Raw genomic sequence first — 18984 nt, 5'->3', positions numbered from 1 at the left:
GAAAAGGCAATATATATGATTTTAACCGCAATGAAAATAAAGGTACAAATTATTTTCCTGGCTGAATAACATCCATCCAAGGTTATGGATGAATGCTACTACTCATCAGTGCTGAACAGCAAATTCAGAGTAGAACAGGGAATTTTGAATTTGGCAAAATTCAATTTAGAAATATATATATATATATAAAATAGATTTATTTATATACCAATATATTTATATGTATAATTACATTACATACAATATATTTATAAATATAAATATATTATATATAAGATAAATATATTATATAAAATATTTATATATTAATATAATATATAATGTTTTATTTCTATTGCCACATTCAAGTATATTGAATGTGGCAATATAAATAAAAAATTAAAAGAAGCCAATGTTAGTTATGCCATTTTCTTTTTCATAGCCTGGATGTGTTAGCCTAGTAATTGGCAAATAAGAAAAGGAGAAAAAACAGTGTTTGGAAGTTCAACTGGAAAGAATATAAAAAGGATCTGGGGAAATCTAATTAACCTTCTTGTCCTTTTCGTGTCTGGGTGGCTCCTAGGGAACAACCCCCGCGTTCCTGCTCTCCCGGAGGATGCAGCTCCGGTGTCCCCCCGGGGCTCCGGCCCCGCCATGGCCCAGCGCAGCCAGCCAATCACATCGCGCCGATTGCCCGCCGGCCCCGCCATGGCCCAGCGCAGCCAGCCAATCACACCGCGCCGATTGCCCGCCGGCCCCGCCATGGCCCAGCGCAGCCAGCCAATCACACCGCGCCGATTGCCCGCCGGCCCCGCCATGGCCCAGCGCAGCCAGCCAATCACACCACGCCGATTGCCCGCCGGCCCCGCCCCGCCCAGCGTTTCCACCAATCCCCTTCCCGTGCGTCGCTTCCTTCCCCGCCTCCATGGACGGAAGATGGCGGCGGTCGCAGCCAATGGGGAGGCGGGGGCGGGGCCTCAGGGGCCGCGCGGCGCGCACGCGGCGGCGGCCGGGGCGGCTCTGAGGGAGCGGGACCGGGACCGGGACCGGGAATGGAAACGGAGTAAGGATCGGGATAAGGAACACTGGCAGGGACAGGGATAACGATCCCGTAAGGAACACCGGCAGGGACCAGGACCCGAGATACGGCCGGGATAAGGAACACCGGCAGCGACAGGGATTAATATCGGCATAGGGAACACCGGCGGGGACAGGGACCGGGACACGGCCGGGATAAGGAACACCGACAGGGACAGGGATAAAAAGAGGGTAAGGAACACCGGCAGGGACAGGGATAAGGATCCCAGTAAGGAACAGCGGCAGGGACAGGGATAAAGATGGGGATAAGGAATACCGACAGGGACAGGGATAAGGATCCCGGTAGGCAACAGCGGTAGGGACAGGGATAAGGATGGGGATAAGGAACACTGGCAGGACAGGGATACAGGGATAAGGATCGGGATAAGGAACACCGGCAGGGACAGGGATAAGGATCGGATAAGGAACACTGGCAGGACAGGGATACAGGGATAAGGATCGGGATAAGGAACACCGGCAGGGACAGGGATAAGGATGGGGATAAGGAACACTGGCAAGACAGGGATACAGGGATAAGGATCCGGTAGGGAACAGCCTGCCCAGGTGGAATCGCCGTCCCTTGGAAGTGTTCAGAACCATGTGGATGTGGTGCTTGGGTTAGCGGTGGCCTTGGCAGTGCTGGGTTAATGTCCGGACTCGATCATAAATGTCTTTTTCAGCCTCAGTGATTTGTGATTTAATGAAATATATTTCATAATATGAGGTCAGCATCAGGTGGGAATCTTTATTAATGATAGTAACAAGCTAAAATAACAAAAAAAGCCCCACACCCAAACAAATCTGGAAAAGGTCAGAAAAAGAGATGAAAGTTGCAGTTTGGGGGTTTTTGTTTGGTAGTTGTATTCCTTTGGGGAAAAAAATGAAACTTTTCTATGGTTTTGAATAAAAAAGTAGTTACAGAAATTACTGCCAAAACTGTGATATACATAACCTAGACTTTTATTTTATATAATCAACAGATATCCTTCAGTAGGCTGTGCTCCAGAATTAACTTTTCCTAAAAGATATAGGGAGTAGGACTGTCAGTTCTGTGTTTTGTTACTGGCACATATTGGTTATAATCCTATAATTCAAAATTAATTTTTTCTAGACATGTGTTACATATTTGAAAGAATGCAGAAACGCAAGCTCTTTTCTTAGTATGCTGGTATTTAGGTCTGTAAAAAATTTGTTCTCAGAACTAAGTTATGCTAATGCCTTTTATTTCCTCATATTTTCAGTGGGTTTCCTATTTGAGAGAATAATCAGATTCAGTGAAGTGTCTGTGCAGAGCAGCTCCTTGAAGATAATTGTCCCTGCCAGCAGAGTGATTGAACAGGTTTGTGTTCATGTGAATCCCATGGTTTCCAGGTGCTGATTTTAACACTGTGCTTGTTTGTGTTGGTTTCTGTTTGTTTAAAGACTGGTGTAGCTGTTTGTGTTTTCCTCCAAGTCTCTTTTGATGGGGTCAAGGAATAGCCCTGTAGGGAAAGGTGGGCCTGGAATTCCTGGACAGGCTCTGCATGCATTGGCCTGACCTGGGGCCTGCCTCTTTCTTCTGTAGTCTCCGACCTTTTGGAAATAAATATATTAATTTTCTTTTCCACATAAGAGTTCTGTGCATGAATTGATGATCTTCAGGTGGCTTAAAATGTTTTTTACAAAATAACATAGAATCATAGAATGGTTTGGATTTAAAGGGACCTTAAATCACCTCATTCCAAACCCCTGCCATGAGCAGGGACATCTTCCACCAGGTTACTCCAAGCCCCATCCAGACTGGCCTGGAGCACTCCCAGGGATGGGGCAGCCACAGCTGCTCTGGGAAACCTGTGCCAGGGCCTCACCACCCTCACAGTAAAGAATTTCTTCCTGCCCTCTCTCAGTTTAAATCCATTTTACCTTGTCCTGTCACCCCAGGGTCTGGTGAATAGTCTCTCTCCATCTTTCTTGCAGGCTCCCTTCATGTACTGGAAGGCTGCAATTAGGTCACCCCAAAGTCTTCTCTTTTCCAGGCTGAACAATCCCAATTCTCTCAACCTTTCAAGATGAATGTTTTTAAAAAATGCTTTTTTCTTTCACTGCATCATTTTTGCAGGGCAGCCCTGGGGTCTGGTCTGTACCTGACTGCGTGGGAAGTGTCCTGAGAGACCAGATGATTGTTGCCTGCTGGCAGCATTTTCCAGCTTTGTTGTGCTTTTTATTTGAAGTATAAAAATAATGGTATTTCCAAGCATTTCTGGGGAGGAAAAAAAAAAAAAGAAAAACAGGCAAAACAGAAGAAAATCAGCACTACCATGCTGCTCAGCTGTGTTGATACCAAACTGCCTCTGCAGACAGTCTAAAACTTGGGTTTATTTGGTGAGTGAAAAGATGTTTTTTATGGGGCTCAGCTTCTCCTGTGTGAGGGCAAACCCATTAGTGGCTTTCACACCAGACTCTAAAAAGAAGTGTTGAGAATTGTGAATCGGGGTCTTGGCAAGGTTTGGGACTGTGCTTTTGTGTTCCAAAGCAGTTCAGGTGCAAGATGGGTGGGTAATGGAGGATATAAGAAAAGCAGAAAAAGAGCATATTGCCCAATCCCTTTTAGGGTTAGGAAATTCAGCCTCAAACATGCCTTTGCCCTCCTCAGGGACCTTCACCCACTTCTCCCTTAGCTCTTCCCCTTCTCATGTCCCTGCAACTGTCCCCTTTCCTTCAACAGAGGAGTTAAACACAAAAGAATTACATAAATTATTGCTGGTGTGTTTTCCTCTCTTATTTCATCCTGCATTTAATTTGGGGCTGGTTAGTTAAATACATGTGGAGGTAACTTCTGCACATGACTGAGACAGTGCTTTTTTAGCTTCTTAAGTGAGTGGAAGGTGGAGGGACTGGGAAATGGGATAGAGATGGATGCTTTGGTAAATAAAGCATTAAGCTGGGAGTGAAGGATGTCTGATGCCAACATGTTGCTTTGGTTGAATTGTTTCTGTGATGTATTTTTGCCTTAGCTGATACTTCAATGCAAGTTTAATAAAATATTTGAGTAAGAACAAAGCAGGAAGTGGGGGTGGGAGAGAAGAAGCTCAGCCAGTGTTCAGGACTGTAAAAATCACACTCAAATTGCAGCAGCACAAACACTGAATAATTCCATGAGGCTGTTCTGAAGGTCCCAGTATAGAATGTGTTTTCCGTCCTGTTTCTAAGTCTTATATAATGAGTCTTTTCAACAGCCAAAATAATTTAGAAGTATTGGCAGGAAGCTAATATTTGCAGCTGTCCATTTTACAAGTCCATATTATGCTATAAACTTTTCAGTCTGATGAATTTTGATTCTGTTTATGTCAGGTGTTCAAGTCCAACAGGACTATTACATTATCTAGTCTGATCTCCTTTGCAACATAAACCATCTGTACTGTTGTTTATAGCCTTTACAGACTTTACATTAATTTATCACCTCTTTTTCACATTAATCTCAAAGCCCTTCTTCAAGATTGTTAATATTAATCAGGATTTTGTATTATTTTTTATTGCACTGTTTATATTGCTGAAAATGTTTTAAGGTGACCTTAATGTTTAGTTCGAGACTAAATGTGCAGCAGATAGAGGAATGCAAGTATTAAAAAATTTATTAGTTCTTATTGTTTTCGTCTTTGAGACTTGTTTTATATAAGAATGCACTGTGGCCTTGAAAGGGCACTTGATATTCCTTTTTAATTCTGTAGTTTTCCAGATAAATGATAGCCTAATAAAAAAATCAAAATGAAAAGGTTCTTTGTTTAATATGGCAATTGAATCTTATCTGTAGAAATGTAGATGCATTAAAACACTCCTAGTTCTTATGCTGACTTGAATTAAATTATGCACATCCAAAGTTAGTTTTAAAGTGATTGTTTTGCTGTATTGTTTATAACCTTTCTTGCAATTGCTTTATTTCTTCAGAAAAACTTTTTTTTTGTATTTTTAACTGATTAGCAACTTTTAACTTGCACCTCTCTGCAGCTCACCATCTGAGCTCATCTCTTACCATACTGAGATCTTTCTTTTTTCCCCTGCCTGTTATTTCAAGGCAAAACTGTTGCTCAGCTTCTCATTAAAAACAAGATGCAAAAGTGCTGTTATATTGGTGAAAAGACAGCCCAACATTTAGTTAAAATTGGCAAACTGGAGTTGTATGCTGGGAGTACCTGTAATAGGAACCTGTATTGTTCACTTTTCAATAATTTGAGGATTTTTTAATAATAATAATTTGTGTATATTTGTTGCTATGGGAAAGAGTGGGAGAGCTGAAATTACGTGTTACTACTCCTTTGTGCAATCAGAAGGGACAAGCAGCTGTGAAAGCAAAATTTCTTGTTTAGAAACATACAGCTCTTACTAGCAATTCTGACTTCAATTTTTATGTGGCTCATGAAGGAGTTTTTTGAGGTAAGAGGATTTGATTTTAGTTTGTTCAATGTCTGCCAGGATATATAAGGAAATACATTACTCAGATTTGAAAGGGAGAAAGATTTAAAGAAAAGTTAATTTTAGTGATTTAATGTCTTGAGCAACTATTATTTTGCATGTGCATTGAACACTCCTGTTTCAGGAATGTTTGTGGGAGATAGATACGAGTGTAAGAGGTTGAGAAAGGAAGGGTTTTGTGCTTGCTGGGTTTGGTTTGTTCACCTCTCTTCCTTAGGAAATGTGAGTGATGGGAGTTTCTGGACTCAGCACTTGCATGCTGAAAGAGCAAATACAAATGCACACAAGTCAGTCATTCCCTGTATGTTTATGTGTGCTTTGCATGGACATCTGGGCGTTGGTATGAAGTCAGAATGATCCAAATCTGTGGATTAAAGTCACCAAATGAGACTTTAATAAAGAACGAGTATATTTTTTACCTCTGATCGTTCAGAAAGAAAAGTTGTGGCGTAGTTGAATTTGGTTGGCTTTTTTTTTCTCCCGTTTTTTGTGCTAGGCAGTTCTAAGCGTGATTTTTGATTAACGGGCTGCTTAGAGGAAGGGAGGCTTTTAAAAAGAAGAAAAAAATACTGGTGCTTTATTAACACTCGCGTTAATTATTATTGTCTCTGGTAATCCGCGACCGCTCTCTGGGCCGGTCACTGGCGACACCCGGTGGCCGAGAGCGGAATGACAGCCCCTGGCAGTCTGCCCCATCCTCTGGAGTTTTTCCTGCCCAAATCCTTGGAATTAGAACGTGGCTGTGTGGAGGGGCTCCTGCTGTCCCGACACTGACAGGACGCCACCTTAAGCTGGAAGCTGCGTGCTCTCTGTGCACACACATGCTCTCTTACTAAGGTCTTAATGCTGCTCTTGAAACTGAGCAAATAATGTGTCTTGTTATTGTCTGCCTGGCAGCGTGGTATCTTCCAGAAAGGACTAATGAGCCAGCTTATCTCAGAGTTGCTTGTTTCTCAGTCTGCCTTCCTATTTGGGTTCTTTGCTGTGCAAGGACAGTGGTGGGTGCCAGGCTGGCGGGGTTATAAAAGCAGATGAAGACAGTTAAAAGTTTTTATCCCTGCTGTTATAACTGGGAAGTATTTTGCTAGCTAAACTTTATGATTTCTGCTCTGTATTTTATTTATGGTCAGTTTATACTTTTAAACTCTTGTGCCAGTATTGTTCTTGAGTAGCTCCCCTCCCTCCCCAGCATTTATTCCTTTGATGTATTTGTAGATAGTAATTGTATCCCCTTCAGTCTCTGTCTTTGCCAAGCTACACAAGGCAAAGCATCCAGCTGCTTCTTGTGAAATAAACAGTTCATTACCTGCATGATCTAACCCTTCCTTCTCTGCACTTGATTATGGCTTAGTTATCAAGACATTGGCCTCAGCACAGGGCACTGCTGGGAGCCTGCTCTGACCCTGTGAAATATGAGTTTACTTAAGCACTGAGAACAAACATGGCTTGAGAGCAGGGTTATTAAAATGCAAAAAGCTCTTGACTTTGCTTTTTATCCCTGTCTTATTTTTGGGGCAACAGGCTGCTGAATATGTTGGAAAGGCATTTGTGGATCTCAGAAAAGTAAGTTCCCCACCGAGGTCTTCAGGGTTCTTGGGTCCTAACAAAAACATGGAGTTCTGGTTTGGCCAGCAGGGATTGTCTGTGCTGGTGCATACAGCAGATCTCTTGATCAGAAAATCTGGAGTATCAATACCTGCACACTTTGTCCTTCTCTTTCATGATTTTATTTCTTGAGACTGAGTCCTAAATCACTTAAAGAGTGAAAAAAAATTGAATGTGAACTTCTGGTGGAGTATGGAAAGTCACTGTGCATTTGAGTGTCATGAAAAGTAAAAGCTATTTTTTTGGGTTTTTTAATCATTTATGGCATTGATGAAGCTGCTGCTGGAGTTCCATGTATGGTTCAAGAGTAAGCACTGTCTAAAGGCTCCTGAAAACAAAGAGCTGAAGAGAGTCCTTTGCATGGCTTCAATGTCCACATCCTCGATGCCTTAGCATCTTTTGTGGAGACTCAAAAGTAAATTCTCCTCATCAGGATAAAGGCAACATAGCTCTGAAACCCTTTTTTTCAGCCTCTTCCATCTTCCTGTTGTCACTTAGATGACATCTTTTCCTTTTGTCTGCTACAAAGCATTGAAAATTGAACTTGGGGCATGATAAAGATTCAGCAGAGCCCCCAGCTGTCAGACTGTGCACAAAGAGCATGTTTTGGAAACTGATAGTCTGTGAACTGCCACGGGCACACAGGGATCTCAAGTTTCTCGTGTTGCTTTGAAACTGGAGAGGGTCTGACAAATTACCTTGACGTGGGGATGTTCTGGAGTAGCTAAATATAAAAAAAAAGGATATTGTGGGATGTGACTGGCAAAGACACGTTGGTGATCTGCAGGTTCTGGGGAAGCAGATGAGGAAAATGAGAAGTTGTTTTCCCTGAGTAGGCTTGGCAGATGTTTGTGCAATACATCTGGAACTGCAGAGGATTGCTTGGGCAGTGATGTTAGAGTGGGGCTAAGAATTACCAAGAACACAAATGTTGTTTTGTATTCCCCTATATCTGCATGTTTAGGGGAATCTTCTTACCTATTCAGCAGTGACTGATTTAAGCTTGGGTTGTTAAGAAAAGAGTCTTGAAAACATAATAGTTTTGTGTTTTGAAGAATGAGCTCTGATAATGAAGTGTACTTCAGGTAAATTACTGTTGTGAAAGAATTTCTGAAGTATTCCAGTAAATAAAACATTGACTTTATGTCATTGTAGGTATTTTGGCACCAGTGTGTGTGGTAGTGGAAGCTTTTTTTCCAATTACAGTAGTTTCTTGATATCCTTTTATTATGGTTGCTGCTAAATTCAGGCTGAAATTTCCCAGGCTTCCTGTGGTGTAGAAATAAATTTTTTGGAAGAATTTCAGCAAGTTTTACTAATCTTTGGGAAGACTTCTTACTTATTTCCAGATTTTCCTGATTTTTCCTGTTTTCCATTTCTTCTATATGAGGATGCTGGTAGTAAATGGCAGTGTCTAAATTGAAGGAAATAAATGGTGTTGTTGCAGAGTCACTAAATTATTCATGCAGCTGTGTAAGTAATTTTTTCCTTTCACCTTTCTCTGTAGGGTGGATCATTGGTTTTACCCATTCATGTGGTGTTTTGTTCAGCTTAAAATGGCTCTGAAAATTGTCACTCTTGGAGTCCTTTCTTGTAATCCCAGACCTGAAAGAGCATCAGAGCACTTTCTGATTGTGGAATTTGCAGGTGCACCACAGTGTCACAGTGACTTTTGCATTGTATCTTGTAGTGCAGATTTTCAGAATGAAGCTTTTTGTGTGAAAGTGTGCTGCTGAATGTGCTCACTGATGTTTGTGTGCACTAGGATGGTGAATTGGGCAAAAACTGTCCTTGTATCACTGATTGGGAAGGTGAGGAGTGAATGTTGGCCCTTGCTGGGAATTGCTTAGCAAGCTGTTCTGTCACAGTCTGGACTGGGAATTGTTTGTAGGCCAGGTTCTTGGTAAATCCATTTAGAGAAATACTTTATTTCTGCCTGATTTGACCATCCCAGTGCATAGCTCTGGTGCCAAGTCAGACAGCAAAGCTGTTGGACATCTTCACAAAGGAAAATGCTGAAAGTGAGCATGAACCTCCTCTGAGCTGCTCGTGGCTGAAGTGTGAATGGATCAAAACTTAATGCTACATGCAGGTGACCATTGTACCCTCTGTGTTGGACTTCCAGCAGCTGTGGCTCTGTTATTTGAGAGGCTGCTTAGCTCTGTATCTTCTTTCCTATGTTTGTGGTTACAAGAAGCCATCTCGGTGTGATGTGTTTGGTGGGAGGTGCTCACAGGAGAAAGGAAATGACTTTTCTGTGGTGGCTGTGGTATGATGGGATAAGCACAAGTGCAGAAGGCTGAGACTTGGATTCTCTTCAAGGTTTGCAGCAGACTGGCAGGATAGCTGTGGTTCTTTACAGGCACAAACCTCATCTTTGACCCCCATGTCAGAGCCTTGCTCAGTGCAGAAGCCAGGGCCCAGCACTAGGGCAGTTTTCCTGTACTGCAGAATCCACCTGAGGATGCAGCATTTATTGTTCACCTGTTCAGAGGCTTCTGAGAGTGCAATTTAGGCATAGATGAGCTTTCAGAGTGTTTTTAAATACAATATTCTTTGCCAGAAAAAAAGAAGAAAACATAATATATTGATTTTAGAATACAAATAGCCCAGTTGCAGTATCTTTTTCTGTAATTTACCCTTTGCCTGGGACTCTTTCAGACCTGCTTTTATGAAACAGGATTGCTTCTGCTGAAGCTTCTGCCAGCTTGATCTGAGAATAGCCATGAGTGCAAAATAGAGCATCTCTTATCCTCTTATTTCTCCTTTATTGGATGACCACCTCACCCACACCTGGATGCAGTTGTATTCTTTACCTGCTGAGGTCACTACAAGGAAAGCTCCCCCTCACAGGGAAGTTCTTGCCTGGGTCCAGTTGCTCATGGCAGAGTGGGATTTCAGGGACAGCTTCCTTTGTGTCACCAGCATGGAATTGGATGAAAAGATTGAAAAAGGGATATTCTCAAATGTGTTTGAATTATTGTTTTACACTGTTTCTTAGAGTATTTAGAAACTGTGTTTCCCATATTTATGTCAGGGTGCTCTAAATTGTTCTAGAGAACGTAGGTTAGCAATCTGACAATCATATCTTAATAAATTTGTCTTAATTTTGAAGTCAAAATTTGTAATTTGGCATTTTTATAATTTTGTATAGTGTGGTCTATCTTACTTGAGTTTTTTAATTGTACATTGGATTATTCTCCACTTTTTCAATTGGTCATCTGATCTTATGCAGCTCTTTATGATCTCTTTGGTTCATACATTTTTGTCAATAGGCTTTCAATTACTCAAGCTTGAATGTTAATTTGTTGCACTTTGGACCTGAAGGCATGCCTAAATGTTCTAGATCTCTGTAGATCTCCATCATATTTTCCAGTGTTGGAGGCAAAATCAGGACAGGTCTTTCTCATTTGAATACAGAATCTTGCACACACACAAAAAAAACCCCAATCTGAAAGTTTCCTTTTGATGAAAATAGTCACTGTATGGTTTTTGTGATTGATGCATTTAAAGCTATGCTTGATCCAATTCAGAAGTTGTTTTTGCAATCTCTCTATTGATGTCCAGTATAATATTCGAAAGAGGTTTTGTTTCCAGTATAATATTCAAAAGATGTTTTGTTTTTTTATGTGAACACTTGCTTATGCCCGCAAAAGATGAGTTCAGAATAGTTGTAGTTTCCATTTTGAAAAATTTTTTTAAATTATTGAATCCCAAAGCACTGAGCACCTGGGCCTTTTTATTCTTTCCTACGTCTGTCTCTTACTTTTTCCCTCCAGCCAATACTGTTTAAGGCCATTTCCTTGGTTCTCTCTCCCACCTACAGCTCCTCTCTCCATTGCTAAACAGAATTGTACCCCAAAGCTCAGTCCTGGTGGGAGGGCAGGAATTGATTTCATGAAAGGCAAGTAGCTTGGTAGACCTAATTTTTTTGATCTTCCCATAGACTTTGTGTTTTATCTTTTTCCTCCTTTCTATTCTATTGATACAATTTTCTCTGTACTACAAATGAAGAATTACATGGAGCTTCTTTCTGACTGTGCCTTACATTTGGAAACGAGATGTAGCTGATTGCAGAGGATAAAATAATTCTCTTGGCAGTTACATCTTGTCTCTGCACTTCAGCATAGCCTCTCGTGCATTTTATCCCTTCCTGCCTGATGACTAAATGCACTTTGCCTTCAGCAGGCTTTATGGGAATGCTGGAAAAACCCCTTCTCCCTCTGCTTGGGTGAAACAGCAAACCCAGCTGTGGGGGAGTGTGTGCTGGAGAAACTGAGCATTCCTGACGGGCATTTTGTGCTTCCCCTCTGTGCTCAGATCATTTTCCTGGTCTGTCTTCTGCTGGGGAGTGCTGCCAGTGAGGAGAGGTGTCTGCAGGCTGCTGCACTGGGGCAGGGCAGCACTGCTGTGCTCTCCCTGCACTGGGGCAGGGCAGCACTGCTGTGCTTTCCCTGAACTGAGGCAGGGCAGCACTGCTGTGCTCTCCCTGCACTGGGGCAGGGCAGCAATGCTGTGCTCTCCCTGCACTGGGGCAGGGCAGCAATGCTGTGTTCTCCCTGCACTGGGGCAGGGCAGCACTGCTGTGCTCTCCCTGCACTGGGGCAGAGCAGCAATGCTGTGCTCTCCCTGCACTGAGGCAGGGCAGCACTGCTGTGCTCTCCCTGCATTGGAGCGGTGCAGCACTGCTGTGCTCTCCCTGCACTAGGGCAGTGAAGCACTGCTGTGCTCTCCCTGCACTGGGGCAGGGCAGCACTGCTGTGCTCTCCCTGCACTGGGGCACTGCAGCACTGCTGTGCTCTCCCTGCACTGGGGCAGGGCAGCACTGCTGTGCTCTCCCTGCACTGGGGCAGGGCAGCACTGCTGTGCTCTCCCTGCACTGGGGCACTGCAGCACTGCTGTGCTCTCCCTGCACTGGGGCAGGGCAGCACTGCTGTGCTCTCCCTGCACTGGGGCAGGGCAGCACTGCTGTGCTCTCCCTGCACTGGGGCACTGCAGCACTGCTGTGCTCTCCCTGCCTTGGCAGCACTGTTCCCAAATGCAAACCACATGTCCTGTGCATGCATGAGCTGCTTCCCACTGCCCAGAGCTCTGGGTTTGTTCTCAGCTTGCTCTGGAACTTTTAATAATTGTGAAAATAAAGGGAGGGTCTGCTTGCATTGTTTATAGTAGGAAAGAACAGTGCAAGATTTCATCTGCTGCTGTTCAGATCCCTTGCTATTTTTGGTATTTGACCTCTGCAGAGAAGATTGCCAGAACTACAGGTCTTTTTCATTTTTATTACGTGCTTCTACCCTCCTACTCATAAGTTACTCTTACGTTAGTGATTAAGTCTTTGAGAATGTGCCATTTTTCCACATTTTTCCCTGTATTTTTCAAAGGAAAAATTGTATTTCTATATATTTTTGAGCTAACACTCCCTTTTGGAAAGGAGAACTATGCAACTTGGCAGCATCTTCTGTACACCACTCAAAGGAAAAGGGAAATAACTTATGATTTGCTGGTTTATCTTTTGAAAAACGTTCTGGATTGAAGAGTACTGACTGATGAGCCTGTTGGCTTGAGCTGAAGCTGCAACGTTTAGAATGCTGCACAAACAGCACAGCAGCAAGTGCTGGGACAATGTTAAGTTTAGTTTGTGCAGATAGGTGCTTGCTTTTCATTTCTCCACCATTAGAAAGGGCTGCCTTTAGCACAGCTGTTTGCTTCTAGTCTTGCTGTGTAGTTGTTTCCACACTCCACCAGTGAAAAACACATAACAAAGGCATCAAAAAATCCTGTCCTGCCTCTTTGGCATCACTTCTACTTCGTGCCTTCTATTCTAAACATTGAGTTTATTTCTTTTTTAAAGGAGCCTTGTAGGATGCCCTGGAGGTCAAAATATTTTAGGTTATTTCAGAGAATGGTATTTATTCTGACTTCCCAAGATGCGATGAATTTTGAGTGTTCTTCCAGAAGTTTATTGTTTCTGGTAGTTGTGGTATCCAGGAGATGTGCAGGGGTTGCATGTAACTGTGTACTTAATTCATGGAGCAGATCACCTGAGTGTAGTTCCAAGTCTAGATATAATAACATAGAAGTTTCAGGTTTGATTTAGAAAAGGTGGCTTTCCCTGGCTCGGAGGGTGCAGGTGTGGATGCAGCTGAAAGATTCAGCTGTTCCCCTTAAGGAATGGGGATTCCTAAGGATGGGATTACACCTTTTTTTTTCCAAGCACGAGTGACTGGCCAGAGCCAGGCACCTTCAGCCAGGTGCTGGTGTGTCATCCCAGTGGTGGTGGTTTCCTGGCACCCTGACATCCCCTGCATTCTGCCAGTGTTGAGACTGTAGATCCAGACTGTGGTGACTTTGCTGGAGAAAGTGAAAAACCTGATTTTAATGGATTACTTCACATTTGGCAGCATTCTCAGAATTCACATTCTGAGGAGAGGAGGACCTATGGGGAAAGAAGAGCTTTTGGCCAATGCCCTTTGTGACTTCTTCTGAATCTGGAGTAGTCCAAGAGCAAGCTGTTGGTACAACTCTTTGTGTCAGAGAGTTTGTCATACAAACATGAGCAGTTCTCCTCTCTGATCATCACAACTGCCTGTTGTGCTATGTCCAAAACATTTCAAAGACTCTGATTTTGCCAAGGGATTCTTTGGAACACAGATACCTCTGTTGTTGAACTTAAGGAACTAAAAGTGCTTTGGTGCAGAGGACCATGTGCTTTGTAGGTGGCTGCAGTCCAGTGCTTAGTTATCTTCTATTGTGTTTGGAAGACCATTGTTTCCTATTTGTCTCATAAATTTAACACAGATCCTATTCCTGCCATTTAAACTTTCCCATCAAAATACAACAGTGGCTTCCCCTTCTGAAAAGGAAGGGCTGGCAGCTACACCCTGAAGTTTGAGCATGAATTGTTTATATAACCTTCAATCACAATTTCATAATAGTCTGAAGACTTTCTTGCTAAAGCAGACATTTTACTGAGTTTTTAGCAAAAACCTGGCTGCCATCGAACACAAGTCTGAGTTGTTGCAGTGGAAATAGAATTGAACCTTCACCTTCCTGATGGTAGAAATTGCATTTCTGTCTGAAAATATGAACATAATTTTCTGATATTTCAGAATAGCTGTAGTTAAGTCATTCTGGGCAAAAGCTTTTGAGTTGTGTTGAGCTAATTTTATTTCCCAGAAAATATTATTAAAACTGAATGAACCTCCTTTTGCAGACTCTGTCTTTTTATAACTTCTGGGTATTTGTAGAGTTCCTTCACCTTCCCCAGCAGTAAAAGCTCTGCCATGAGTGTTGTAAGAACTGCTTATTGAAAGATACTCTCTGTCATAGTCAGTAATATTTAAACAACTGCAGCTCGCCTTCCAAATGGATGACATTTGTCAGGAACTTGTCTGTTTGAGTTTACTTGGCCTTTTGAGTAGACAAAGTCTGAATATTTAGAGCTTAAAATTCAGGTCAGCTTGGAAAACTATATTTTTCTTACAAGAAATTTGCAGAGAGAACTAGATTTTTTTAGTAACCATAGCACTGCAGGAGAGCTGGTTTATGAAAACTCCTTTTTCCACCCTCAAGCATGTGTGTTTGAAACTATTTAAATAGAAACTTCCATTGTAATTCTTCAGTAAATTGAATTAAGCAGTTTTCCTAATTAATAATGTTAAAAATATTTTATTTCTTCAGTTTATATTATTAATTTGCATGGATGTTTAACAGTTTTGTGTTTAAGCAGCACAGCAAACAGCGTTTGAGAGCAGTTGGCTTTATGTAATAGTTCTAGTAAAAGCTTGTTTCATTTGAGGACATACCCAGAAAAGTAAGGAAGGAACAAGTTCTGTGGGTAGGTTGTACACAGGGTAATGCCAGAAAACACGTTGAACTTCTTTGCTTCAGAGGGGGAAGGAGTTTCCACAGGATGTCTGCATTTTATGGCAGAAATGACTGGTAGATGTGCTCTGAAAGGTTGCTTTGATGTAGAAGATTAACCTGTGGACCTCATTGTCAGGATATTACTGAGGCAAATCGCTTAGTGAGATTATTTGTGACTTGGGAATTAAGTTTTTATGTGTGCCTGCTTAAGCTGTTTTATAAGAAATTGCTGGTTTGTCAGATGGTGTCATGAATATTTGTGTACACCAAACTAGAAGAGGGAAAGCAAACCCCTGAAACCACAAACAACGCCAAGAAGGAAAGGAAAAAGCAGAATGCAGCTTTGTCATAGCAACTTCTCCTTTGTTTTTGGTCTCTCATGGGCAATTAAAATAATTGCAACTAAAGCAAGTAATACATGGAAACTTGCACATTCCACCCCTAAAAATCCAGCCTGGAGAATTTGCAGAAAAATTGATGATAGAACAGCTGGGAAGGCATGAGAATATTTTCTCACATTGTGTCTGCCTGATTTTTATTCCATTTCTCTTTGGGTGTTTATTTTTTAAAGGGTCAATTCATGCATATTGTACCTGGGATTGGCTGCTGGTGCAGGCCTTAAGGAAATATCAGTACCAGTGAGAAATCACTGGAGTGTTGACCCCTTAAAACCTGCTGTGATAACCTCAGTGTTTGGGTTTTGATTCTTTTTAAACACAAAATAGTGGCCTCATTGAACCTGTGTTTTTGACAGAAGTGGATGACTGTAATAACATACCTACATCTTTATTTTAAAAATGGTTGTAGTTTTTGAATCACTAAAACCATTGCAAATACCTCTTTAAAAAAGGTAAATGCTGCTGTGCTTTCCTGGCTCTGAACTGACAGAGTCTTTACTGCAGTTACAGAATATAATTTTCTGTTGTGTTACAGAAAGGAAAAGTATATTTTTCCTTTTTTTCAGGTCATATTTTAGAAGTGAATCTGTGAGAGAATCCAAGAGAATTGTGTTTAATTTTGGTTTTGCTGGGTAAAGTTTTCATTTGTATGCATTGCTGAAATAGTTTGGGTTTCTAGAAGGGTTCAGTAGTGCCAGAGTCGAATTGCCTCTGAAGGGAAGATTTTTATCATCTGCACTAAAAGCCAGTATTCTGTGGTTTTACAGGAGCCTCAGAAAATGCTGAGGTACTTAATTGCAGTGAGTTCCACAGGTCATACTGCCTGTTTAGGTGGTCCCTGATATGCTGGCAGGTGTTTCTGTGCGTCATTGGGCACCTAAATACTCGTAAAATTACCTCACCAGGCCATTGCAGGCTGTAGTGCTGTGTAATGTTGGTCTTGTTCTCTGCCTGCCCTGTGCACGTCCCTCAGCACAGTTCACTGAGGAAGTCTCCTGCAGTTGTACTGATGCAGCTGTTTGTGGGCTGTGCTTCCTCGAACAAAACTTACTCCTCCTCAGGTAGAGGGGGTGACTTCATTTTGTTTCCACTTGTGGAGAACATCATGTTACTTGATAAAAATAATAAAGCAAATTTAGCTAAGTGACTTTCCCAGGATTCCCAGGTAGAGTGTTCAATCTGTTAAGGGGATTATCTGGTGTAGTGGTTACAGACACGAGAGACTGAACTCCTTGAATCAGGGAGCCCTTTCCTGTTGTGTGCTCCAGTGAATGAAGTTGTGGTACGGAGGACATAGAGATAATTGAATTTTAGCTCCGTGCATCACCTCTGCACAAGATGCTTCCTTGTACGTGTTTTTCAAGCTAACACTGTTGAGAAATGTTGTAATTAAAGCTCTCCTTGGCTTTTCTTTGTTGCAGGTTTCTGGCGAGATGACGGCAGTGGAGAAGGTGGAGGAGCAGCTGGCGGGGCTGCGCATAGCCAGGCGCTGCGTGCCCAGCGAGGAGCCCGCCTACCTGCTGGACATCCACGGCTCCAGGGCTGCCCAGCCCGGGAGCAGCCGCCTCGTGGCCGTTTCCTGCTCCGACCAGTCCCTGCGGGTGTACGACGGGGAGACGCTGCGCTCCCTGCGCCGGTACCGCGGCCCCGCCGGCGGCCTCGGCGGCGTCAGGTTTGCCCACACGCGTGACAGCCTGGTGTTCTCAGCCTGCAGCCAGGGCAAGGTCAAGTGCTGGGATGTTCGCTCAGACACGCAGAAGCCCGTGCAGGTGTTCAGTGGCTACCCTTCCAACGTCTTCATCAGCTTCGACGTCAGCTGCGGCGACCTCATTGTTTGTGCCGGAACGGAAAAAGGTGAAAAGGACGCGTTTCTGGTGTTTTGGGATGCGAGAGGCATTACCGACTGTGCCAGTGCTGCTAAAGAGCCCTTGGGAGTCTATTCTGAAAGTCACAATGATGACATCACCAAAATCTGTTTTCATCCTGTTGAACCCAATTTGCTGGTGTCTGGGTCGACCGACGGCTTGGTGAATGTGTTTGACATCAACAAGGATAATGAAGATGATGCTTTGATATCGACTTGCAATTCAGATTCATCAGTGAGTTCTCTTGGCTGGTCTGGGGAAGATTACAAACAGGTCTATTGCATGACACACGATGAGGGGTTCTGCTGGTGGGACATGGCTCAGCTGGACACCGAGGAGCCAATAACCCTGCTGCACGTTCTGGATGTCAGAGAGTCAGTCTGCGCCGAAAACCACGACCTGCATTACCTGGTGGGTGGCTTGTACCACGAAAAGGCAGAGAAACTCTTCCTGATTGGGGGAACCTTCACAGGAGACATCCACCTGGTCAGCTGTAGCACTGATGGCCTGAGCCTGGTGGGGACCCTGTGTGGGGGACACTCGGCCACCGTCCGCTCCTTCTGCTGGAGCCCCACGGATGAGTCTCTGCTGACGGGTGGAGAGGATGCTCAGTTGTTGCTATGGAAACCTGGGGCTGTGGAAAGGTCCCTCACAAAGAAAGCATCTCTGAAGATCTCTTCTTCCGTGCAGAAGAGAGTGAGAGTTCACAGCACCTCCCTCAAAAGCAGGAAAAAGTGAATTGCCTGAAGTGAGAATCTCTGCTGTGTAGAGCTTTCCTGGTGTTCAATCTCTCCAGGCAATACTTGGCCATGTTTTATTTGGAGGTTTTCTGTGGAAAGAACCATGGTGCTTGAATTCCCTCTGGGAATGTATTTCAGTCATCAGAAGAATGCCTTTTTTTTTTTTTTTTTTATGTTGCTAATATTAATCAGACGAGAGTAAATGTTTGCTCCTGAGTTCTTGAACAACAGATGCTAAATCATATTATATAAAACTGTTTCTGTGGTTATTTAATGTCTCAGACAATGTTTTAAATATGTAAATACAGGCCTATGGCTTGCATAGTTTGTTACCTTCCCAGTGATAGTCCCCTGGCACATTTTAACAGCTTCTGTATTCCATGCTGTATTCTTCTTTCTTCACAGAAAACTTAATGAAATTGCTCAATTTAATAAAAGATTTTATGTCACATCTTAATGTCTGAAGGAATTACTTCTTGATGAAACAGAAAATAAGTAGTTTTGCACTGTCACATCACTGGTTTAGAACAAGCTCATAAAGAAGCAGCTGATGGAGCCATCTTTTTCATAGCAGATATGAATGTATTCAACCAAACAGCAGCTAATTTGTATGAGAACTGTTCAACTGGCATTATTTCCTGCATGAAAATACCCAAGAATTTTGCAAGCAGCTTCATTCTCTCCTACTAAGTGCACCTGGAAGATTGGGGAGATCTTTGGTGGGTTGGAAAAACTGATGGGTGTAATTACACCAGTAGTGCTTAAAATCCCAAATCCTGACTTGAAAGAAACTGGTATCACATGCTCAGTGGGGATGCTGAAACCCAAAAATGATCACTGCCTTCAGAGACTGTAGTTATGGAAGAACAGACTGATATGAGGAGACTTTAACAAAACCTTTTAGAGGTTGGCTGGGTCCTTTAAGAAATGTGCCTCTCTGCAGAGGTTTATGCTTGGACATCTCCCCAGGAGAGATTTGTTTTATTATTCCTCCACTGAATGGTG

At 42.8% G+C, this 18984-nt stretch overlaps 1 protein-coding gene across 3 annotated transcripts; it reads left to right on the top strand.

Annotated features, from left to right (window-relative positions):
• The first annotated feature begins 972 nt into the window (after positions 1-972).
• On the top strand, positions 973-18430 carry WDR89 (WD repeat domain 89). Of its 3 annotated transcripts, XM_077783920.1 has the most exons (3): positions 973-1042; positions 2298-2395; positions 16796-18430. In XM_077783920.1, coding segments are annotated over exons 1-3 (1281 nt in total). In that variant the 5' UTR covers positions 973-1041; the 3' UTR covers positions 17978-18430. The 3 variants fall into 3 exon arrangements, with proteins under 3 accessions (XP_077640046.1, XP_021410153.2, XP_021410154.2); XM_021554478.3 differs by lacking the exons at positions 973-1042; positions 2298-2395 and adding an exon at positions 16476-16539; XM_021554479.2 differs by lacking the exons at positions 973-1042; positions 2298-2395 and adding an exon at positions 16565-16722.
• The last annotated feature ends 554 nt before the right edge of the window (positions 18431-18984 follow it).

Source organism: Lonchura striata, chromosome 6 (assembly GCF_046129695.1).
Source record: "Lonchura striata isolate bLonStr1 chromosome 6, bLonStr1.mat, whole genome shotgun sequence".
Taxonomy (NCBI): Eukaryota; Metazoa; Chordata; class Aves; order Passeriformes; family Estrildidae; genus Lonchura; species Lonchura striata.
Note: the sequence above shows the minus strand (reverse complement) of the source record. Positions and strands in the feature narration are given on the sequence as shown.